Source organism: Vigna unguiculata, chromosome 3, assembly GCF_004118075.2.
Source record: "Vigna unguiculata cultivar IT97K-499-35 chromosome 3, ASM411807v1, whole genome shotgun sequence".
Classification (NCBI taxonomy): Eukaryota; Viridiplantae; Streptophyta; class Magnoliopsida; order Fabales; family Fabaceae; genus Vigna; species Vigna unguiculata.
In genome coordinates, this window is record NC_040281.1 from 2,060,744 (window position 1) to 2,086,067 (window position 25,324).

Genomic DNA, 25,324 nt, shown 5'->3' on the forward strand with positions numbered 1-25,324 from the left:
TAAATTATCTATTAGTTGTTAAGTTTCTTTACCCACTATTGATATAGCATTTGAAGTAGAAGATTCAATAGTTTTTATAAAATATTACATGTGAATTTTTATAGAGTAACTTTCATTGAGTAGCTTCAGATATAGTGAGTCATAAGATTAATATATAGTTTTATATGACATAAAAATCAAAATTCAAGTTTTTGAATAAGTTTACGAGAATAAATAAATTTTAATTTTTTTATATCAGAAATATATATTTATACAAACAACTAAATAAAATAGTGATGAGAATGTGAAAATCATAAAACTTTTATATTAAAATAAAAATTGCAAAAATAGAAAATCCTCGAAAATGAAATTAGTTTGTCGATTAAATTTCTCCAATAGATTAATATTTTGTGAGAAGAAAAAAGAGAAAGATTAATGCATTAGGTGAGTGCGTTTGTGAAGGATCGTTGGAATGGGAATCAGATTCGTGTTAATGGTGAACAAGCAAGGACAGACTCGTCTTGCACAGTATTATGAGTACCTCACTCTCGAAGAAAGGCGAGCACTTGAAGGCGAAATTGTTCGGAAATGCCTCGCCCGTAGTGATTACCAGGTACCTTCTTCTTTCCTTCTCTCTTTTCTGCGTTTTCATGCATTTTAAGATCACATGTAATTTAACAAAATGACAATTCCTGTTACAATTTTCTTAGTTTTTAGGATTCAATTGCTTCGATTGCCAATGTAATGGATGTCAATTAACAACAAATCATGTTTGCAATACTGTATGTATGTATTATTTATTCTGATTAGTTACATTCAATGGTGGTTTAGCTTACTTTTTTTGATTTATTAATATAAAGATTTTATATTGAGAAATAGTTACAATTATATTTAGGTTTATGGGTTATTATGTGTTACTGTCACTATGACTGTACTTTTACTTTCTTACATTTTTCATGTACATAATTGAATTACATAGTTGTTGTAGCTGATGGATGCATTTTCGTTATGGACAGTGTTCATTTGTTGAGCATCGCAACTATAAAATTGTGTATAGACGCTATGCATCTTTGTTTTTCCTGGTTGGAGTCGATAATGAAGAGGTAAATCAAATTATAGAATAGTATTTTCCTTTCTGAATTGATTTAAACAAGGTTTAAAGAAGTGCTTTCTTACGAGTGCTCGTGGCTTCGACAAAGTTACAACGTATAACAATTTTGGTACATCAATATGATATCATCTGAAAACCTGCTTCTACATTGTACCTTCTGTGAATGATTTTTGCAGAACGAGCTTGCAATTTTGGAGTTTATACATCTTTTGGTCGAAACAATGGATCGACACTTTGGCAATGTGGTAAGTACCACTGGGATTGGAGATTTACGTTTTTTCACTCCCTGCCACACTTTCCATATGTATTTTCTTCCTTCCATTTCCTGATCTTAGTTTCCACATTTCTTGTCTGCACTTAAATCTGCAGTGTGAGCTAGATATTATGTTTCATTTAGAAAAGGTTCATTTTATGTTGGAGGAAATGGTCATGAATGGCTGCGTTGTGGAGACAAACAAAACAAGTATCCTGAGTCCAATTCAACTGCTGGATAAAAATTCATAAGAGAAACAAAAGAAGCACTCCTGGTAATTTTTATATTAATATTCGTTCTTTTGCAATTATTTTAAGCGTACAATAAAGTGAATTACAATAGTAAATCTCCAAATTTCTTTATCTATAAAAACAGCAAAGTTTTTTTTTTTCATTTTAGTTTTCTCCCTCCTTGATTGTAATGAATTGACTATTGATCATGTTCTGAAAGAGTAAAAAGACTTGAATGATACTTGGTGTAATCAATACTCTGAAATTCAGAAGTTGCTTACTTGCTAACCGAAAGTCGGATGGAATTGTTTTCATGTTACTTGTCTATCTCTAGTAATGCCTAAGATTGTCTTTACAGTTTAAGCTTCATATCCTTATACAAGATAAATTCAAGCTGGAATTTTTATTCGTTTCAATAAATAAATCAACTTCGAACAAATTTTTTTCCAAGTAATTGGTTTGCCTCAATTACTATACATCTCTATGTGACGTCTAAAGCACCCAGACTTCTTTTTACAATCTGTTCATGTAATTTTATCATAACAATGTGCATGTGTAATATCAAAATTTATTAAAAATCAAGAAACATGATAAATCTTATCTTAGAAAAACGTCTTCGATGTGGATGGATGTTTCCTTTTGCTGTATCCTGAGATTATGTTTCCTTGTTTCTCATCATCTCCTCTTCTCCTAATAAACTGCCAGTTGTTGAATGGACGACTAAAATGAGATAACAGAGATCAAGAAATTTCAGTCGATATATGTCAGATGCATATTTTGACAGACTCGCCAACCCTTACAGAAGGACTGAAGCCTTGAATTCTTCTCAATTGTATAACTATACTAACTGATCATCAAACACACTATAATCAACCCATTCCATAGGACACATTTTACTGAATCTTTTACTAACGTTTATAAAATTTACAGTGTCACTTAGTGACTGCTCCCACCCATTTAAGCTTTACACTTTAATAAATACAAAAAGAAAGCAAAATAGTAAAACTTTCAAGAATTCCAGAATACGTTAGTGTCACTACTATACAATGAGGGATCTTGTATTTCCTGGTTGGCCACATGACAATCAACAAGGCGCGCTTGAATAATTTTACAGAGGGCCAGACCAGAAGGAAGAATCCACCATTCACTTTCATCCCTGAAATGGCCCAGCATAACACATATATGCAAAAGGTTGTCAAATAGTGACAGAAAACAAATCTGTGGCATCAATTTTCTTTATCTGCTAAAATTATTGTTAATGGAAAAAACTAACAACTACTTACATGCTAAAACTCCAGGATTGAAAGGTAGAAAGCTTGTTATGTGAATGAATTGTATAATGTATAAATCCACAAAAGAAAGCAACTACCTGTTTCAAAGAGACCCCAATTTATTGTCAAAGATCTAAACAAATACTTGAGAGCCTATTTGACACCACTTTGAAAAATGAAATTGAAATACAACGAAAACTATGTAGTACACTCTTAGAATCCAGGTAAACTAAACAATTCAACACTGCGAACTACTGTGTCACGTAAAAACTAGTTAGAAACAGGTACAGTTTAGCACAACTTACAACGTTGACTAAGGACATTAGATTCCACAAAGCATAGAGTCGAGCAAGCCCAGCTGATCGCTTAGGTCCCTGACTAAACAAAGCACTGATTCCAGATGGAAATGGAAATAGGACACCAAGAGGGAGGACAAATAAAACTAAGAAGAAGCTCAACAGCGAAAGTGAGTACATCTGAAGTAAGGTGAGCAATACTAAGATAAAATCTCCCAGCAGAAGTATAGAGATAACGAGACCAACTAGATCCTGCAATAAAACCAGAGTTAGAAATCGTCCGAGGGGATAACATGCAGTTGACAAGGGAAATATTTTAATACCTGATGACCTAAGGGCTTTGTATTATAAATAATAAAAGCAAACGGATAGTATACAGTTTTCTTCTCTTTAAGCGTTCTTAGGCTTTTAGCATGCAATATGCCACCAGACATCCTTCTAGGCATCATCAGGTGTTCATTGCTTGTCATGTGATGCACTGGGTTTCTGGGACTTGAAAGTAAACTGCACATAACAAAGCATTTCTTAGAAAGTAATTTTAGGTTTCATAAAATTATCAACAAGATAAATAATAAGTTATAGCATTACCATGTTTGCTTCTCAGTTATTCTTGAATCATCATAACCTTCGCAAGATGAGGACATGCTTTCATTCTCGGTAGCATATACGACGATTCCAAATTGGCAATATCCCGATGCTGTAGGCTGAAACCATGCAAGATCAACACGTACCCCATATGTAGCCAACTTAGGGTTAGCAAATATATCAAGCCAGCTGATAACAGGGCCAAAAGTTATTTTTAGATGTCCACGGCGAACCAAGCGTAATTGGGCATTAAGACCGGCAACTAATCGATACCATATAGTTGGTGGAACAGCCTAGGGAGCAGAAAAACATAATAATCAGCCAACAAAATAAACACTCAGGATTTCACAAAAAAGGCTAAGTTCTAAGTTGAGCAAACCTGACTCATGATGCTAGTGAGAATATTATCACTAACAAGAGAGAAAGGACTCGTGTAACTTCCATCTCCTCCAAAAATGATAGACATGGGAAATCTTTGATAAAGACGAGGAGGCAGATCAGGTCTTTTCTCATCCCCGCCAAGAAAGAAGTCCAGATATGCCAGCATCAGATCAGATGTTGCAGCTACCTGTAAAAATGACAGAGTAACTAACCATTGACAGATTCTAATTTTTAATAAATAAAAATCCCTGCATTTGACAGAGAGAGAACAAGGTAAAAACAACTGAAGAATCAAACATGTTAAAATCAACAAGCAAGAACGTCCATAAAAAATAAAAAAACAAGTTTTAGATACCCCCGAAAACATGCATCGACATAGTTAATTGGAACCATAAGTTGAACAGTATAATTAGTAGGAGGGAAATGATGGTGAGGAGTGCTTCGGTTTTGGACTGGAATTTGGTAGACAAAATTCTGGTCTCTCGAAGATTTGAACACCTAGAAGGCTCCAAGAGTTTTGTAATATAGCATATCCATATTCCCCTCATCCCTGATCTCGTATCTCTTTGATACAGATCCAGGGACAAATGGCTTCTGTTTATAAACACTGATCCAGTTCTATCACCAGGTCAACTAAGGTATTATAAAGGAAACATGTTTAGCTTACAGATATTTTAAATTATATGAACATATTGCACATTAAGTTCAGCAGGGTAACAATGAATGCGCTGCAACATAAACTTAGTATGCCAGGACCAGAGCCCCAATTAAGGTAAGGAACAAAATTCATAAAATTAAATACGAAGTACCTTCAGCCCTTCATAGAGTGCTCGAGAACGGCAAGAACGCAAGCATGCGTGATCATATTCTGATCGAACAAATTCTCGAAGTTTCTGTAATTTATTTCTACGACACCTCTGAAGCCATGACCAAGCAAGGGGATATGCAATGATGCAAAGGATACTATAAATAGACCCTTCCCACCAGTGATAAGTAGCTAAACTATTGATGTCATCCACAAATCTATTGAAGGCATCTTCATATCTGCAATAAGTGATATACTTAATATTTAAAAAGCTGAACTTTAATGCATATCTGATAGGAACCCAGAAATCTCCATTTGTCCTAACAATATCATGAACTAAAGCCTCTTGCAGGGGGTGTTCAAAACTAAAATACTAAATACATTTACATTAAATAGGGATCAGCTATATTTTAATGAAACAGAGGCATACACAATATCTTTTACTTGCTCTGGAGGACAATGAGGTAGATGCCACGGTTCACTGAATGTATTTGGACCCTGGAAATACAACCGGTGCACATGACTCTGAGATTCCTCACTTCTGTTTGTTTCCATTATCTGAAAGAAGACAGAAACACAAGGTTAAACTTGGTTGTAACATTGAACCGAGTTCCAAAGGTAGAGAGTGTCCATGAGATTCACAAGGAAGAAGTTGGTTACGAACCTCATTCAGTGATTCCAGAAAAGGAAAAGAGTGATTCAATCGAGTGTCATTTCGAGCAGGTGTAACGGCTGGTAAATCATCCCCAGCTACATACTTCATTCGTGCAAAACTGAGAACTATAGCAAGCAGGATAAGAAGGCCTAACAATAGAAGACCAAAAATCCACGGCCCACCAAAAGTGTATACCAACTCTTCAAAAGCTGTATAACAGTTTGGCATGTGATATCTATCAGATAAGCACTTGTATGGACAGGGAGTCTCTGCCACACCACCTTTGGGAAAGGAAATGGGAAATCAAATCAATTGAAGTTTATGCAATAAATTTTATCATAATAAAATGAGATTATTAGAAAACCTTCTAAGTAAAAGCACACTCTTAAATAACTTGGCCTTTATTCTTCCATTCAGGTGTGGTGAAAACAACATATTATTAAAGATACCTCGAACAGGAATATAAATGGCACGATACGGAAGCTCATGAGGTGGACAATCGTGACAAAGAGCCCTGTCAGATCCAGTGACATTTTTATATGTACCAACAGGGCATTCCTGAAATACAGTTAAATGCAGGTAACCAAGACAAGCAACTGAGAAGTTGATCTTCAAAATTTCATTTCAACAATGAAACAGGAATTCACAGATTTATTGATAAAATTATGTAACAGAAAACAATCAGAAAGAACTAAAGTTCATGTATCGAGCCAGCTAATCCTTTATCCGATTCCAACTACACAAATAATTACTGAAAATTGCAAAGGATGGTTGTTCATGTACCTCACAAAAGATACCATAAAGCCCTCTGGGACAAGCAGTTCCACTGATAGATCCATTTTTTCCAGGAAGGCCCTGACCTCCACCAAATCCTCCTCTGTAATGAGAAAAAAACTCAACCAAACGGGTCCAGAAAGATGAAACTTTAAGTACACATGAATGCACATGCCCATGACTTACACTAGCTAAAAACAATCCAAAACCCAAAAAAGTTGGAAGGTATGGTCCAGGTCTGCTGGACGATTTATGTAAATTATGAGAGAGTCAAAGCATAAAGTCTAAATTACAACACATAATCCTTGCAATTCAGTTTAAGGAGCAACAACAGACGACCGTGTAATGTTTTGATTTCAAATTTACAGCCACATCCCCTACCAAAAAGAAAAACCCCAGTATCTCCTTCGGGTAACATATTCAAGTATGCATTAATTTATCTACATAGAGTAACACTAGAAAATCACTCTGGTTAGAGGCCTGTTGGATTTATCGAACAACATAAGCCAAAAAAACTACACCCAGCAATGATATTTGCAACACCAATTCAATAATCATAAACCAGCTTCTAACTCTAAGAATCAAATAATCCATGAACTAGGACAAACAAACAAATCTTCAGTCACAGCCGCTTAAAACAAAAAGCAGTATATTTGAGTATACTTTGCTATAATACCAACCCAGTAATAATGCTTCCCTTTCCACTTGCTAAAGGAACGTATTCATCTCCAGCTGGAATATTAGACCAATGAAAGTGAACTCTTCCACCACCTCCACCCCCACCACCGCTAGGACCACCTTGTCCACCAGCAGCTGAGACTATAGAAGACTCACCAAGTACCAAAGTCTGAACAAACAAAAGAACAGTTCCACCAGAACCACCACCAGGACCAATGCTTGAAGTAGTCCCCCCATCCTTCCCTCTTGTGTCATCTCCAAAGCTCTCTCCATCAGCTCTAAGAGCACCATTCAAAGTCAAACTTGACAATAAGTGCTCCAGAGAACCCATCACTGTCAAAGAAAATAAATAATTAGACAAAATCACCCTTTCCTTCACCTAAAAACGCTGAGCAACAATATTTCTTCTGTTATAACTAAATTTTAATTCAATCTTACCAATGATGCCACCACCCGCAGTTGCCCCAGCTAAGCTATTATTTCCACTGCCACTGCCAAGTTCACATGGCAAATCAACATCCCCATATGTGGAGCCACCTTCAATGAAATTTCCATTGTAATATCCATCCCCACCGTATCCTCCATGTCCACCTCCACCACCAATTCCATTTCCAATATACCTTCCCCTACCTAATCCACCAGTACAGCCTGTAAATGGTTGAAATAACAATAAAAATTTAATAAGACATCATAACATAATGCAAGCTATCAAGTGATGTATGAAATTCAGTAGGGAGCAAAGTATTTAGAGGAAATGACAGTACCTAGCCCAGACACACTGATTTTTCCTGAATAAGAAACATCTACATTTCTAACCCAGTGAAAGTGCACAACGGAACCTGTTATGATCCCTTCAACAAAAACATCTTCAACCCGACATATCTGCAGTAGAAACCCATAACAACTATTATCCATATTACAAAGAGATCTGACCAATATAAGGATTTCAGTTTTTATGGGGACTAAAGAAAAACCTGAAGTGTGAAAGCCAGTGAGGAATTCACATTACAATCTTCAGGTGGATGCAGCAATTCCACAGGACAATTTTCAACTTCACAGTAGAGTTGTGGAGCCCTGCCATTTAACAGTGACAAAATAAAATATTTAATACAGAAATTTATGCCGAAACTTTCTTATGTTGTGCTGAATAAACTTACATATTATCACCAGAAGCCTCTAAAGGTCCTCTTAAAGCAGATCCAGGTCCAACCTTTTCGTTTCAAAGATGATGGTTAATGAATTAGCACAGATATAATAATACAGCTCCACAATTGAGGGTCAGTAAATTAATTTTATAAATTTCACAATCCCAACTCACAAATATACAGGGAACAATACAAGTTTCCAGCTCCAGACAAGTTCAAATATACTATGAGAACGAAAGACCTTAACTTACATTTATACTATAAAACAATGACAAAACCAGATGTTGCGCTTCAATCATGTTTCCAGCTCCAGACAAGTTCAAATATCCTTGCCCATGAACTCCCAAATTTGCATTAGAATGAATAACAGATGACTCCTGATAAACGCCACATGATTTTGCAACTCAGAATAAGCAATGGAAATTAAAGTTGAGCTGGAAACGAGACAAAATAGAATAGGACGACAACCTTGAGAACTACTAAGTTGCTAGCTTCAAGCAAGGATGTTGCAACAATTGGATCACCATTGGCATCTATATACATCTTGGAATTCAACATCAGATGAATCTTGACAGACATACGAAGAGCTCCATATATCTAATTTAAAAAACAAAAAGAAAGGTAAAAAGATCATGAATGTGAAGACATCATTAGTCTCTAAAAATAAACTATCCCATACATATAAATACTAAACTAATAACTTTTAGATTTAGTTTGTAAGATATGATTTTTGAAAGAAAAAAAAAATGGAAAACAGGGAAATGAATAGTAAACTCGATATCGGAAGTTCTTAGAAAGAGGCCTTATAGTTCTACTTGCCTTGACTACAGAGTCACTCATCAGAAGCTCTTCTGCCATTAACTCAAACTCCGAGGAACCATAATGAGCAAGCCCAAAGCTTAAAACAGCACCAAAAGTCAAACGAATAAGTCCACCAACCTGCAAGTAAATAAAAATGGTATTTTGGATATCCTTCAAATTCTCAAATGTTATTATGCAAAAGATGGCATAGAAAAACCCAATAACAGCTCCTCAAATGAAGCAATCTAACTTCCTTATAAAGTTCTAATATTAACTAAACATCTGAAATTTGCTTTGTCTGTTGTCTATCAGTTCCGGTAATTATTTCAAATATACCCAACAGAGAAGTCATAAAAACATTGGTCAAGAATAAAAGGCAATACGTAGTCATCCAAAATCAAGTAACTTAAACTATATATAAATTACCAACAGTAACTAATTATTGGCCAGATATTCTTCTGAATATGTTTATAAAGAGTTTTCTCATCTTATTTATGTCACTCTTCTCACTGAAACTTTTCTTATTCTTTTTCCTAATATGAGTAAGTTATTCCATTTGGCAATGAGATCGGTATTTGAATCACCTGAACACGACTCCAATATAAAGGAAATAATGCTTTTGCCTGATTCTGGACATAAACATTTGTCCAAAGAGGTACTTTAGGAAACTCTAACAGAAGAGTATCAGTTTGAGTAGAAAAGTTATAATTGCAAATGGTAAGACTCCGAGGAACAGCATCATAATATGTCCCAGCAGCACCTGCGTTGTCGGAACACCCAAGACTAATACCTCCTGCAAAAGAATACAGAACAAGCTTCATATGTATGTACTTATTTATCTTAAATCAAAACAATATTGAGGGTTTTTTCTAAATTGAACTAGGACAAGAGTATTGCTTTCTAAAACAGTAATCATCATAGCACACCATGAATGAAGAAATTTGTATTGTCATGTCTGCTGAAGACATTAATTGAAACTCGTCCTCCTCCACCCCCAGCAAACCCACCACCTCCAGTGGCACTGATTGTGCCAGTTCCAGTCCTGCACTAGGTAGAAGACATGAATAGTTACAAACTATTTTATTTAGATCAAGCAACCTGAAATTGCACAGAAAATAATTGAAGCTCATGAAAGGGGTGAAACGTTTGGTTAGTTTTTGCATATCGAAAACTACTCAATTGCATGCAATCACTTTGAAAACATTCTTTAACATTCCACACCACAACAATAAATACATATTTCAGCAAAACTATGCAACAGCTAACACAGCATACTGAGATCATGTACTAACGACAGGGACACCAATTGGTAACAACAACAAGAAGGCTTTTCCCATTAGGTGAGACGTGTGTGCCACACAAATCAATCAACAACATAACATTGTATCATAAATCACGCCTGGAGAGTATAGACAAATAATTGTCCCTAGATACTTTTTAATACTTTTATATGTTTTTCTTAGACTCCTCTGCTTCTATGATTACACTACCTGCATTAAAATATTCCCATAATTTGGGGATCCTACAAATCTTCACATGGGTGCAAACCAATAGCTGAAATTTTACCATTTTTTCTACCATTCATGCAACCTCCACTATAATTGCACCACTCTGAAGACATTCTTTAGCATTCCGCACAAAAAACAAGAAATAAAAAACATTAAAAAATAAAGAGACTCCATCAATCTCATTTACATGTATTTCGGCAAAAACAAATAAGGGTTACAACAGCATACTCCGAGAATGAGATCACGTACTGGTTGTCACAATGACACTGACTACCAACAACAACAACCAAACCATTTGCTGAGATCAGATACACTGATCAAACAACACCATAACATTCTATCACATATGATGTCTATAACTAAATCGTTAACCTCTAAATCCTTCATGATAGTTTTTCCTAACTTCCTATGTCTTTAGCGATTATGATACCCAGTATTTGATCCCAAAATTGATAGATTTTACGAATCTTCTTCACGCATGCTCAAACCTCCTAAACTGAAATTCTTACCATTCTTCTAAATTTCATGCAACCTCAACCTTCTCTCTAACAATCATTCCTAATAACTTACGGCTATATTGACTACCAAGCACAATACTTCGACAACAACAACATCAACAACAAAACCATATCCCACTAGATAATGTAGGCTATATAAATCACAATGTCATTCGGCTCCTTAAAGACCATCGTTTCAGAGATGTTATCATAAAACCCAATTAAAAATGCAAAATCAAGATTGAAAGGCAGACACGAGACATTACATTCTATGAGCTTTAATAAAAATGCTGCCACCGGAACCTCCTCCACCTTTGATCCCACCATCTCCTCCATTTGCCAAGAGATCCCCAGACACATCAATGGAATCAACAGCCTCAAGCTTAATTCTCCCCCCTCCTTCCCCTCCATACTTCTCCTCCTTACTAGTCGTCCCACCCTTACTCCCATAACTCCACGGCTTATCCAGCGTCGACCACGAGTACGCATCCCCACCCCAAACATCATCCGGAAGCTTCGTATTATCCGAAACACACGTGGCTCCCCTCCCGCCGTGCCCTCCTCCCGCCCCCTGCGTCCCCGACGGCGTCCCGCTCGTCTGCGCCGGAGGCGCCCCGGCCAGTCCAGTCACGTTTATCAACGAACCGCTGAACAAACTCGCGTTCCGCGAAACCACCATCACCGTCCCTGCAACCATAACAGCACCACTCTGCAAACTAAATTCGCCACTCACGTTAATCAAAATCGCGCACCCCAACACGGGGCAACTCAAATTCACGCCGGGAAGTATGTTCAAACTCCCGTTCCCTTCTATGTACACGTCGCCATCGAAAACCAGACTCGAATTGAGATCGCAGGTGGTGGCGAGCGAGCCCGTCCCGTTGAGACCCTCCTGGCACCTGAGCGAGGGCGGATGAGGCAGCGGCGGCGGCGGCGGCGGCGCCGGAGGCGTGTAGTCGCCGAATAGCGCGTCGAAATCAGAATCGAGGATCGAGAATCCATGGTGCGAGTTCTGAGAAGCGAAAGATAAAGTGAAGTATAAGAGTATTGAAAAGATGGTTAGGTGTGAAAAAGGTTTGTGAAGAGTGTAAGCCATTAAAAAGGAGGCAAACTCATCACTGAGAGGTATAAGGTGTTGAAATCGATTCCAAAGGGAATAATTGAATAGGGTTTCGGGTTTTGGTGAAATGGTGAATTGGAATGAAGAACGGTGAAGAAGAAAACTGTGAGAAAAAATATTATAATATTATTATTATAATGAGGAACAAAAAGAAGGTATAAAGGAAATGTAGCAGAGGAAGTTAAGTTAGTGTAGGAAAAGAGAAGTGAGTAATGCGGAAAGGGACGAAGAGCCAGCGTCTGAACTCAACAGGTGGCTGCTAACTACATACGCTGGGGGCAACAACACGCACGTACGGCACGTGCGCTTCTTCTTCTGTTCTTTTCTTTTCTCTTCTTTTCTCTTCTCTTTTCACTTCACTCTACTCTTCTTACCAACGAATTGGGCTCACACTCTCAGTCAAACCACCAGCCCAGCCCAGCCCATAACACTTCTTGATTTCTTCCACAATTCAAGGGTTGACTTCGCAAAACTTCATTGCAGAAAAGAAGTTTCTTAGACATCAAATTCTTATCTTATCATAATTGGTAATAACACGTGATAGTTAGAGGGAGTTACACCAAATATTAGGCGTTAATTTTTTTTATATAAAAGATTATTTATCAATATGTTTTTCAAAGATAACTATAACAGTGCTTTAATATATATTTTTTATCTATAATAATATAGAACGTATGATTTCAAAGATTACTTTAATGATTATAATTATAATTTTATTACTTTAATTAAAAAGGAATTTAGAATTTGTTTGAACTTTGAGGGTGTATTTGAAAAAATATAAAAGAATGAATTTGAGAGAAAAAATAAAAGTGAAAAGTGGAGTGTTTATATTAGATTAAGGAAAAAAAAGTTGAAAGCGAAAAGAATTGAAGTAAAAGTTTATAAAAATTTATTAGTAATTTGATTGGTGTAATAAATAAATAAAATTAATTGATAAAATTGTAAAGTTTATAATTTTACCTTTTAGTTAATTTGAAATGAAACGTATTAAATTAAGTTATATTAAAATAAAATGTGACTTGTTATTTAAAATAAACAAGTTTTAATTCATGAACTTAATTTTAAATAATGTGATTGATAAATTAGTTTAAATAAAATAAAATACTATATTTATTTGATTAAATTATTTTAAATTAAAATGTAATTGATTAAAATTCATTTAAATTTAGATTTGAGTGATTTGTTAAATATGTGCTTTGATTGATGAAAATAATTTAAACCAAATTGTTGAAAAGGAAAATTGATATAATAAAATAAAATATGAATTAAAAATAATTATAAAATATGATTACTTAAATTTATAATGGAATTAAAATGTAATTAATTTCTTAAATAAATCATTTTAATCCATATAAATATTAAACTCATCTCATTCAAAAGAAACAAGAGTTTATGAACCTAAGGCGCAAAGGTACATTTATTACTACTTCTTTCTTATAACACTTTAAGGTAAAACTATTAAGTGAAATTAAATACATCAATGTCTCAATAAAAACAATATTTAATAATTACAATTTTAAAAATTAATTTCTCTTCTGGACATGATCAATATGTATATAAGTAAAATATTATTTTACTTAAAAATGTTGACATTAGTATAATACTATTATTGGGAAAACTATGATAGATAATTTGCTTGAAGGAAGGCAAATAAAACCAAGAAAGGCATCATAAATTGTTTCACGTCTTCTTTCACACACATGGATTGGGCACTGAAAATTCTTCTTCTATCACCCTTTTTGTTTTCATATTGTTTTTCAATTTTACTTTTTAATAAACAACGGTTTCTTAAATCAAAATAGTTAACTTATATCTTTTTAAGTGATTTTTTTTCTTATTTGGTCATTTTTATAATTTAATTACTTTTTTAAACTGAAATATACTTATAATAAAAAAATTACCTACGAAATAATAAAAATTACTATTTATCGTAAGAATAATATATTTACATTTGTAATAATAATTTTATTATTTTATGTTATTATAAAAAAAAAACATATCTACATGTTTTTTACAAGTGATCTTTAAAGCCCTTTTATTCATAAACTTCTCTTTAACAAATTTATATCTAACATGGGTTAAAGAAAAATAAATATATTTATTTACAATATTTAAAGTTTACATTTAAGTAACTAAAAGCATTTAATAATGTACACTGATTTCCTAAGCAATTTTTTTTGTAAAAGTGTTTTCTTGTGTATTAAGTTTCGTTAACTTAATTATTGAATAGTTTAATAACACCTCAACAAACATTCATAACAAAACTTAAGCATTAGTAATTTTGTAGTTTGAAGTGGTTTTTATTGTTGTTGATTTTATTATAAATTAGGAAATTAAAGAAATTTTATTGCTATATATTTTATAAATGCTATTTAAAAATATATTTTGATTTAATAATATCAATTAATTTGCAAATTACATATATTTTTATTATTTGTTTCCAAAACATATCAAATAGGAATAACAATCACTATCCTATTTTGACCCATTCTACATAAGAAATATGAACTAATTTATCTGACACGCTTCACAAAACGTTTGGTCCATGGGTTTACGCGCCGGCCTGCGACCCAAATGTAAAATTATTTATTTTGTATTTTTTTCACTAATTTTAATAACCTTATTATTATTTAATTAAATTATAAAAAATAAAAGATTCTATAATTCTATTTTTTTTAAATAATTAATATTCAAATTTTATAATTCATAATTTTTAAGTACAATTATGTTGAAAATAAAAATGATTTTGATCAATTAGAACAAAAAAAATGCGAACAATAAGATTACTTTTGGATGGACTAGAAAAAAAATTATAATAGATAACTGCTTATAAAAAACACACAATGTACTATATTCGTGCCACCAATTTAGAGAGATTTAAAAAGTCAACAGGACTATGCGGACCAATACGGATTGATCCATCATTATACGTGTTGTGAATTAAGAAGGACAAACCTAAGCAGACCAATCAACAAATTAAAATACTCAATTCATTTAGATTTTTTATTGCGGGCCTCACACATCAATCATTGTCATCCTAATATCAAAATGAATCACACACATATACATATATATATATATATATATATATATAATCAAAATATTTGAATTATCTTACTATATATTATTGGAGTCAGTTTTATGAAAAAAGCTACATAATGTAAAGGATTTAAATTTTTGTTAAAACTAAGTTTAATAAATTTAGTGAATAGGTTGTCTTGACTAATGACGTATTTCAACAATTGGAAAATACGAAATAATGGATCATAAAATTAATGATTCTCTTTTTTTGAGTTATTAATAGTTCAATCTTTCAATTAGTCTTGGATAAACGCACGTACAAGATTGTTTAGGGTTTTTTAAAAATGACAATTTGGGGGCGTGGATAACTCACTTATTAGTCACACACTCCTAAGTGAAAGAGAACAGTTCACTTTGTGCTTAAAATGAGATGGAGACTGGAAAAGAAAAGCTCAAAAAAATAAAAAATAGTGATAATTGAAAATCCTATATACAGATCTATAGCACTGTACATCAATTACAAGTTTTCAACATATATAGATAGAACAATTTTTGAATCTCTATTCTATTAGAAAGTTCATCCTTCATATCTTTAAATTTATGACAACAGTAATACTAACCGCTCAATCGCATTGTAAAAGGATTTTTTCTAATTAAATGAAATATCAGAATTCGATAATCCTTTTAAGTGGTAGGGATGATGAAATTTATGATTGATTATTCGAAGACGCATTCAACATCATTTAGTGAATCGCCGTTGATCTCACATGGTTCACCATCACCATCGAAGTTTGGCAGGGAAATACTGCAATGCAAGTGGCCAAATTAAAAGAAAATAAGAACCCCAAATATATAAACAACAACATCGACAGAATAAAATAAAAGTTCCCACTTTCTCGATCAGTGACAAATAGTATGGCTTAACTTTCTCCACGTCGACTAGAACTTTGCTCTTGCTATACAGATCATATTTGCTGCATGATGAATAATGTACAAAATTATATACATTATATGACAGTGAAATAGATCAATGCAAACAACTCAAAACTATAGATACGTACTTGAATACTTTGAGCCATTTCAAATTCTCAACATCTTCTTCATTCATCAAGTGAGTATATCCACCTTCCCTGTGCAGAGCTACAAAATTAATTATAAGTTGTTCTCATTTACGTTTGTTGGCCAGAGATAAAGCAACATATATATGGTCTGTGTCGAAACTGCTTACGATAGAAAGAGTGAAATCTGATTATGAACAATGCTGGAGATGGCAAAGTGCTGCCATTTTTCTTAGCAACCTGTACATTGCAATGCACCACCATGCATTGTTATTATATAATTTTACATATATATATATATATATATATATATATATATATATATATATATATATATACATGTGTGGTGAAGTTTATGTATAGCTTACCAAATACATATATTCATCGTGTCCCCATGACATCATTACGTTGTGTAGCCCACATCCTTCGGTGTAGATCCCATTCTTAGTTCTATATGCAGGGCATTGGCAATCTGGGTTGTTCTTGAAATACTGCATTCATCAAGAATGCAATTAGGGTTTATCAATATCTATTTAAGAATAAAATGCTTCGTAATTGATAACACGAAATCGGTTTACCTTATGATGAATATTTGATTCGTCAAAGGCGCAGCCTAAGGGGAACGTATCTCCTGCAAATATTCCAGTAATTAACTTGTTCAATCAAAATTCCCAATTATTCAAATTTCAAAACAAAGTGGAATCAAGAAGAAGAAGGTTGTTACCAACAACGGCCCATTGAGGAAGTGAACCAAAACGAGGAAGAAGAAGGATCTTTCCAAGATCTGAAACATGGCAACAAGATCATTGATAGGGTATAGCATCGAAATTGATTGATATAGGGTTTATGTACCATGAATGAGAGCGGTCAAATGCAACCAATCTTGATCGGGATAGTCTTTTCTGATGGCCTCAGCAGATTGCAACAAATGCTGAATTTGAGGTTCGTCCAAATCAGGATCGCTGTCATCCACCACTTCATTCAGCATCTCACAACATTCCCATATACCCATTTCAGCTTTGTCCAGTGTCATATATTTCCCTCATTTTCTTGGCCTAGATCCAAATATCAATAATCATCATTTTAATCACCATTTTCATTAATTCCTTCGTTTGAATCGAAAAGTTTTATTGGTGAAAATAATTCAACATATTCCTCTGCTTACAAAGTCGTATGTCGGGTTTATGTGTTGCAACCTATAAAACTCCTCCACGCTCTTCTTCCTTTCGCTTTCAACGTCATAATCTCTGTTTCATTCAAAAGAGAAAGACTAGAATAAATGTAAAGATATGATTAATACTTCAAATTGGAAACAAAACAAAACACCTGCAGTTAATTTAGAAGATGAACATATGAAATTAAACCTGAAGGAGTGGCCATATGAATTGATAGGTGGAGCCATAAATCCATCTTTCGCCTCATTCTTTGACACGTTATTCCCTTGAAGTTGTGACCCAGTGCATGCAATGTGAGGATAAGAAATATTAATTAGGTTAGCGATAAGAAATTAATTTGTGCAAAAACGAAAGCTATGAGCAAAAAACATTGATGCTAATTACCGTGTGCAGGTTGGTCATTGAGGATGGCCATTTGATCTTGACTGAGAAGAAGAGAGAAATGGATGGGAAAATAATATTATTTCAAAACAAAAAAAAAGGTAGGGTATTTATATGTTTTCATGTATCGGAAATATTAATGTGATCATAAGGTCAAAATGAATTGGAAGCTCCAAATACAGATAAAAAATTGTTATTTGTTTTGGCCAATTAATGTCATTCTTTATGAAGCAACGGAGTTACCGGAATACCCCTGTCCCTGCTTTAAGGATTTGATTCGTTGTATGATAAATAACAAAATAGGATATTTTCGTCATAACATATTTGTAATTATATTTAGTGTTTGAGAAACACAAAATATTAAAATTAATAAAAATAAACTTAACTAAATTATAAAGATTCATATATTATTTATATAATTATTTTCATATTATAAAAATCTATATAAAAACCTAAAGGTATGATTAAGATCTTAAAAATTGTATTATTTAATTTATAATTTAATAAATAATATAATTTAAATTTATACGTCACAGTAATTATAGATACAATATAAATAATATATGTTAAATTAAAAATTATGATATATATATATATATATATATAAATACTAACAAAGTTGTAGAAAATTTTATTTATTTACATATATAGTTACTCCTTTTAAATATATAATAAATAAATTACACAAAATTCAAAAAAAAATAAATAATATTATAATGCAAACATTTTTCCTTGGAATTATATTTAAATAACGATAAATTATTTTTATATTTTAATTACTTTTATAATTTAAATTATTGTATAAGTATTATGTAAAAGGAGGGAGAGAAAATTTATCCTATCCTATTAAACTTAATTAGGTTAACTTATATTTTTATTAGCAACAAGAATATATTTATTTACATATAAAAGAAATACTTAGAAGGTTCAATCCATACATAATTAAAAAGATAAAATTTTGTAGATAAACTATAAACGCGGAGTACATAAATATTACATAATTAGTTATGCTTAATTACAAATGAATTTTAGAGTTAAAGATGTTAGATTGAATATTAGGAAACTCATTACACAAACCATTAAAAATATTGGATTGGGTTGAGTTGAGTTTATTTACTTTTAGGTTAAATGAGATTCGATTGGATTAATTGAGCCAAAATTTAAGTTTTTGTTAAAAAATATATAATTTTAGATATCAACCGTTTTAGAAAAAATAACACAATAACACTTAAAGTAAGTCAATAAATTAAGTCATAATAAATTATTCAAACTAATTCAAAGTATATAAAAACATATATATGACATAATTTATCCATAACATTACCATAAATTGAATTTTAGAGTGAGTCACAGATCACTTGTACTAAATTAATCATTTAAGTAAGATATTATTTGGATTAAGTCAAGTTTAATCCAATCACAAATAAAATTCAACCTTATAAGGTTGGATTGGGTTGGATAGGATCATTTCCTAACCCAAACCATTAAACAACCCTAAAAAAATTGTTACTTCCTTACATTGCAATTTGGATAAAAATATATTTTATCCATAAAAAAATCACCAGCCAAATTATCCCTATATAGCTTTAATTTGAGTTTAAAACATTCCTTTTTCGTCCTCTTTTGTATAATTGGACAGTTTTTCGAAAATAATATAATTTCCATAAATCATATTTGTGATGATTTTGTCTCATGCCCAAGTGTTAATTCACCAATATAAATCATGGATTATGATATTTTAATCAACACTTTTTTATTTTTTAAAGTTTATTTTTCAATCCACATTTAACTTTTTTTTCTTTTCAAGTCACATTAATAATTACTTTCGTTCATTGAGGTGCTCTTATATGTATATTGTCAAAATTTTATCAACAAAATTTTGTTAAAAATAATTTTCTTTATTTTTATAAGGATTATAACATTTTGACAAACTTTTTTTGTGACGAAGTTAGTTTTTCAACATACACCAAACATTTTTATTTTCTATTTAAGTCTATCAAATCTTTTTTTTTTTCATCCATTGAAATGATACTACATATATATTGTCAAAAGTTTGTCAACAAATAATTTTCCATTTTATAATATTTTTCCTATGTTTAATATAATTTTTTAAAACTAAACTTCATTTACTCTTTCTTTAATATAAGGAATACATTATAATGATAGATAAGTGAAAAATAATATTATCATATCACGTTCCCATTACAAACATGAAAAAATTGAGATCTTGTGTTGATGCAACAAACATGAATAAGTTAGGAAGTCCTGTGTATATTATATGCAAAAGGATTCTAATTTTTTTTTTATCCCAAACTTTTATTTAACACGTTTATAATTAAATAGAGAACAAAAATTATTTTAAAAGTTTAGTGACAGTAATTAGAAAAATAAACTTCATATTTTATTTTTTTTATTGGTTTTTTCAACCAAATATTTTAAATTCATCTTATTTCTTTAACATTTGTTAACATGGAAGATGAATTTAGTGTCCTTCCAAATTTTGTGGGAATGTTATATTTTAAACCGTAAACCAAACTTAAATACATTTTTTCCGACTTCAAATTCAAATAAATAAATAAATAAATAAAAGTTTCCTATCTACTATACGAGTAATTCTAAAATTTTCCTTAATATGCATTAGTCCTTTAACTTTGTTTACTTTTATTTTAGGACTGTTTTATATTGAATATTTAACATTTTTAGCATATTAATTATATTTGTTTTTATTTATTATTTTCTTCATGAAATGATTTTAAATGAAAAATAGAGATAATTAATTAGAATCATTATCGTCTTTCTTGACTTATAAGGAAGGAGGTTTGATTACAATAAATTATGATATTTTTTTTCATAACAAAAACATTCCTAATATTAATGTCATTTTAGACTTATCCTTTTTTTTATTAATAGAATATTCTTACTTATCTTTTTTCTTATGATAGAAAATAAATTATGTTGACTTATAAAACATCACAAGTCAAGAAAAGGAGGAGGACGCGAAAAGTTGAAGTATGTTAAACATGAAATATTTAAGCACTCAATGAATCTCCACCTTTATCGCACAACGACGAAGAAAGATGTGAATCATATTTTACATTATACATATGAATAATTTTATTGATAGAAGATACCAAATTGCAAGTGAATGATAGAATGGATTTTCAATATAATTCTAACACGCTTGTGAATAAAAGAGAAAAAAAATCCAAATAATTCGTTGAATCGCTTCGTCAGAATAATTAAAGTCATTCTCCTCACTCCCTTGACCTCAAATGAATCACCATTTAAGCTTCTTGGGAAAATACTGCAAGTAACAATAAAGAAAATAAGAAAACACATCGAAAAAAATTTATTAAATACAAAACAAAATAGGCAGAGTTGGAATTTAACTCTCACCTTTTCAATGAGTGATATGTAGTATGGCTTAACTTTCTCTACATCAACAAGAACTTTGCTCTTGCTGTAAAGATCATACTTGCTACACAAAAATATATCAAAAGATTATATATGTGAGAAACAGTAAAAAATGTGCACAGATGACCAAATTCACAGAACAGAAAACAGAAACATACTTAAATATTTTGAGCCATTTCAAGTTCTCGAAGTCTTCTTCATTCATCAAGTGAGTATATGCACCTTCCTTGTGTAAGGCTACACAATTATGTTACACATATTATATATATGCTGGTTTACACAAAAACAAAGTTCACAGACAAAAAGAAAAAAACACTTACGATAGAAAGAGTGATATCTGATAATGAACAATCCTGCAGATGGCAAAGTGCTGCCATTTTCTTTAGCAACCTTCACAAAACCAATGATTGTTCACATTATTAGACCTCAAAAGAAGCACTATATGCTAAAAACATGTTTACATAAACTTTGCAGAGACCCACCATATACATGTAATCATCATGTCCCCATGACATGGCCACGTTGTCTAGTCCACATCCTTCAGTGTAGATCCCATTTTTAGTGTTATAAGCAGGAGAATTGTAATCAGGGTTGTCCTTGAAATACTGTGTCAGGAATGATATTAGGCTTGTTAATTTTATTTAGAACAGAAAGTACTTTCCCTGACATATTTCTCAGAGAAATTGATTACCTTATGATGAATATTTGACTCGTCAAAGGCACAGCCCACAGGAAATGTATCTCCTGCAAACATCCAATTAACCATTCAATTCAACTAAAATGTTTATTCACACTTGAAAAGAAATTTGGAGTGAAGAACATAAAAACAAAGCTAATTATTATGCAGATGATAACAATGATTGAATGACAGAGGAAGGTTTCTTACCTACAACAGCCCATTGAGGAAGCTCCCCAAAGCTGGGAAGGACAAGAATCTTTCCGAGATCTGAAAAGTCAACAACATCACGTTAATCTCTATTGGTGGAAACAAAGATTGAGATCCAAATATTCAAATCATAAGGGTCAAACAAGGATACGCATAAATATCTCTCTAAATTATACGTTGAACTCTTAGCAAACACCTTGCGTACAAGAAAACAAAAGATAAATACTAGAAACACTGTTCACGCAACATTTTTAACTTTTAATACCAGAAATATATAACCAAATTCAAAGGGTATATTTACCATGGATGAGAGCAGTCAAATGCAGCCAATCTTCATCAGGATAGTCTTTTCTGATTGCCTCAGCAGACTGAAGCAAATGCTGAATTTGAGGTTCGTCCAAATCAGGGTCGCTATCGTCCACCACCTCATTCAGCAATTCACAACATTCCCATATACCCATTTCAGCTTTGTCCAATTTCCCATATTCCTCCCTCATTCTCTTCACCTGCATTATTAGTAAAATGAATTTTCATCAGCATTGCGTTTTCTTCTCCAGAAATCTCCAACAGACACGAAATTGGTGGAAACAATTGAACAAAACGCTTTGCTTACAAAGTCGTGTGTCTGGTTTATGTGTTGCAACCTATAAAATTCCTCCACACCCTTTTGTCTCTCGCTTTCGGCCTCATAATCCCTGCCAGATATTTCAAAACCCCCGAGTCAGTTTCATTCAAAACAAAAAAGCATATAATTAAGACTTGAAATTGAGAAAAACCAAGATCAGAAAATATGGAATGGAATGGAATGAAATTAAAACCTGAAGGATTGGCCAAATGAATTGATTTCCGGGGCATTAAATGCATCTTTCGACTCATTGTTTGGCACTTGAAATCCACCGTCCAAAACAAGCTCATTGGTTTCTACAACCTGAACATTTTTCCCTTCAACATGCGACTCTGCAATGCATGCAATATGCGAGCTTAGTTACGTAATGTAAAATCAGAAACCAAAATAAAAAGAAAAGAAAAAACAACCATACCAAGTAGAACGGGTTGCTCAATGAGGATGGTCATTCTCTCCCGCACGGAAAACAAAAAATACCAGAATAGCTGGCAATGAGCAGAAAAATGCAGAGAGAAAATGAATGTGGTAACAATGTTTGGGAAGAGGGTATATATATAGTATATAGTCCTTGAATGTCCTGACCAGAGAATTTGGAAGCTGGGAGTCCTGAACAGAAAATTCCAATTAAGTAGAAATGAGAAGTTGTTGGTTGGGGAGGGGTTATAAGAAATATTGATATGATTATTATTAGAATGTGTGAATAAAAGATGAAGATGAGCATGAGTCAGCATTACGTGAGAAACATATCTTTAGGTTATGGTCAAAGGTTTTGGCAAACTTCTGACGAGGCATCTACTCAACCATGATGAAATCTTATAACTCCCAATTTTGTTTCAGCACCTTACATTAATATCTGTCCGTTTCGCCGCATTTATTATATATATAAACCTATCTTAGCTCATACACACCGTTCACTCTTTCCATATAAATAAATTATCTATTAATAAAACATTTAAATTTTCTTCAATTCCCTCGTTTTTATACCAGTAAATGTTGACAACTAAGTAATTTGAAATTAAAAAAAGGACATTTAGGATTTTTTCTTTTCTTTTATTACGACGGGGTCTTTTTCATTCAAATAGATTTAAAAAAATATTTCAGTTTTTTTTTTAATTTTTTATATAATGTTTTATCTTATATCTTTTGTTGATCCGTTGGAGGGTAATTTATGTTATTACGTAAATTTATAAACAAATTTCCGTTTAATTTAACTTTTCTCGATAAGGCATTCTAACATTGCATCCCATGGAATGAATGCTTCGACAGTAAAGGAAGCGTGTTCCTGTTTCCCCTTAAATTATTAATTATATAAATAATAGTTGAGTGCTGATATAGAAAAGTGTAACGATTTGCTTTCAACCAATAGCACGCGAGTATTACAATTAAATTAATATACTTCAAAAAAAAAGTTATATATATATATATATATATATATATATATATTGCATAATCAAGTAGAGTCAGAGAGTTAACACAAGTGGTCGATTGACATACAATAGTTTTCTTGGAAATTGACTGCCTTTAAATAGGTACAAGCTTGTAGAACAAATTTTATTCATTGTGGAGCGTTTAACCTTTTTCGGATGTGGCGATCACTACGAATATCATGAAAATATGAGTCAACGAGCAACCAGCTGCTAGCAGCGCTAAGCGAACAATACATTGGTTATCAAGACTCAATTGTTGATCATATAAAAATATGTCTCAATGAGCATCCAACCATCTCAGCGGAACCAAGCAAACGATACATTGGTCGTCAAGGCCCAAATATTGATCATATGAAAGTATATGTGTCAATGAGCGGTCAATCACCTTAGCAATGCTAAATATAAGTAGATATATGTCGGACAACGACGTTCGACATGTAATGCTGAACAACATCAGAAATAAACAAGTTCATCGACAAGTAAGATTAAACATAAATGGATGCACGAAATGAAATTAATGGATTTCTATTGACTTGTTAACAAGTACTCATGATTTATTACAATGAAGTGAATCTAAATGTTCTAGACATTGCAAACTATCGGCAATGAGAACATCTTACAAAAGTCTAAATGTGTGAGAGGTTTATCCCCTTTTATTAACAAAATACGTCAATACAAATGATTTTTGTCATCCTCCAAACTAGTAATATAAACTTCTTCAACAATATGCACTGAGATCATATCTCTCTTTGTGCAAAGAAAAGGTAATTGTGATAGAAAATATCACAAGTATTCTTAAGAACCTAGACAAATGTACTTTTAAAAAATATTTAGATAAATGGAAAATTTCTTGATCTTAATCTTGTAAGCAATTTCAAATGATATGAAACCCTAAAATGCATTTACTTAGCTTTTCTTTTCATAGTAGGCATTTTTTTTTCTACCAGTGCAATGTAATTTTATTATAACTTTGGTATCATCCCATGTTTTTTTTAATAAAATTTTATTACAAGCATGAGTCTATTTAGTGGGAAGGTGTCGGTTTTTTTAAGGAAAATATTTTAGGAAATTTGATAATGTTTAATAAACGAGTTTGGTATGAGAAATCCGGTATTTTTTTTAATTAATAAAATTTTATTGCAAGCATGAGTCTATTTAGTGGGAAGGTGTTGGTTTTTTTCAAGAAAAAGCTTTTAGGAAATTTGATAATGTTTAATAAATTGATGAATAGGAAGAGTTGGAGTGCGA

The 25,324-nt window shown here is 32.2% G+C and overlaps 3 protein-coding genes and 1 pseudogene across 3 annotated transcripts; 1 reads left to right on the top strand and 3 right to left on the bottom strand.

Annotated features, from left to right (window-relative positions):
• Window positions 1-423: 423 nt before the first annotated feature.
• LOC114177163 (AP-4 complex subunit sigma-like) lies at window positions 424-2,188 on the top strand. The gene is made up of 4 exons (XM_028062418.1): window positions 424-592; window positions 996-1,082; window positions 1,267-1,335; window positions 1,460-2,188. Exons 1-4 carry the CDS (start codon window positions 452-454, stop codon window positions 1,592-1,594), a joined length of 432 nt encoding a protein of 143 aa, XP_027918219.1. The 5' UTR covers window positions 424-451; the 3' UTR covers window positions 1,595-2,188.
• Window positions 2,189-2,313: 125 nt separating this feature from the next.
• Window positions 2,314-12,321, bottom strand: LOC114177162. Its single transcript, XM_028062417.1, has 22 exons — window positions 11,236-12,321; window positions 9,891-10,006; window positions 9,549-9,757; window positions 8,983-9,102; window positions 8,632-8,760; window positions 8,415-8,540; window positions 8,176-8,228; window positions 7,993-8,092; window positions 7,783-7,900; window positions 7,457-7,666; window positions 7,021-7,351; window positions 6,350-6,443; window positions 6,016-6,124; window positions 5,576-5,847; window positions 5,342-5,469; window positions 4,916-5,150; window positions 4,105-4,293; window positions 3,729-4,018; window positions 3,464-3,644; window positions 3,150-3,392; window positions 2,857-2,942; window positions 2,314-2,729 (listed from the first exon to the last, which is right to left on the bottom strand). The coding sequence occupies exons 1-22, from the start codon at window positions 12,063-12,065 to the stop codon at window positions 2,582-2,584; spliced, it is 4,317 nt and encodes a 1,438-aa protein (XP_027918218.1). The 5' UTR covers window positions 12,066-12,321; the 3' UTR covers window positions 2,314-2,581.
• Window positions 12,322-15,631: 3,310 nt separating this feature from the next.
• LOC114179623 lies at window positions 15,632-17,775 on the bottom strand (annotated as a pseudogene).
• A 2,959-nt stretch (window positions 17,776-20,734) lies between these two features.
• LOC114176763 (inositol oxygenase 2-like) lies at window positions 20,735-23,316 on the bottom strand. Its single transcript, XM_028061911.1, has 11 exons — window positions 23,065-23,316; window positions 22,843-22,981; window positions 22,638-22,719; window positions 22,326-22,530; window positions 22,025-22,084; window positions 21,830-21,882; window positions 21,621-21,743; window positions 21,459-21,528; window positions 21,297-21,375; window positions 21,121-21,202; window positions 20,735-21,028 (listed from the first exon to the last, which is right to left on the bottom strand). Exons 1-11 carry the CDS (start codon window positions 23,096-23,098, stop codon window positions 21,002-21,004), a joined length of 954 nt encoding a protein of 317 aa, XP_027917712.1. The 5' UTR covers window positions 23,099-23,316; the 3' UTR covers window positions 20,735-21,001.
• Window positions 23,317-25,324: the final 2,008 nt, after the last annotated feature.

Bases quoted from the DNA above. Each gene is read 5' to 3' on its own strand.
- LOC114177163 (XM_028062418.1), top strand. From the start codon at position 452: ATGGGAATCAGATTCGTGTTAATGGTGAACAAGCAAGGACAGACTCGT. The intron at 593-995 runs GTACCTTCTTCT...CGTTATGGACAG, and splicing joins TCGCCCGTAGTGATTACCAG to TGTTCATTTGTTGAGCATCG. The intron at 1,336-1,459 runs GTAAGTACCACT...TTAAATCTGCAG, and splicing joins ATCGACACTTTGGCAATGTG to TGTGAGCTAGATATTATGTT.
- LOC114176763 (XM_028061911.1), bottom strand. From the start codon at position 23,098: ATGACCATCCTCATTGAGCAACCCGTTCTACTTG. The intron at 22,531-22,637 runs GTAAGCAAAGCG...CTAATAATGCAG, and splicing joins TAAACCAGACACACGACTTT to GTGAAGAGAATGAGGGAGGA. The intron at 21,203-21,296 runs GTATGTTTCTGT...ATTTTTGTGTAG, and splicing joins AAATGGCTCAAAATATTTAA to CAAGTATGATCTTTACAGCA.
- LOC114177162 (XM_028062417.1), bottom strand. From the start codon at position 12,065: ATGGCTTACACTCTTCACAAACCTTTTTCACACCTAACCATCTTTTCA. The intron at 8,541-8,631 runs GTTGTCGTCCTA...GGCGTTTATCAG, and splicing joins GCAACTTAGTAGTTCTCAAG to GAGTCATCTGTTATTCATTC. The intron at 3,645-3,728 runs GTAATGCTATAA...TGTTATGTGCAG, and splicing joins ATAACTGAGAAGCAAACATG to TTTACTTTCAAGTCCCAGAA.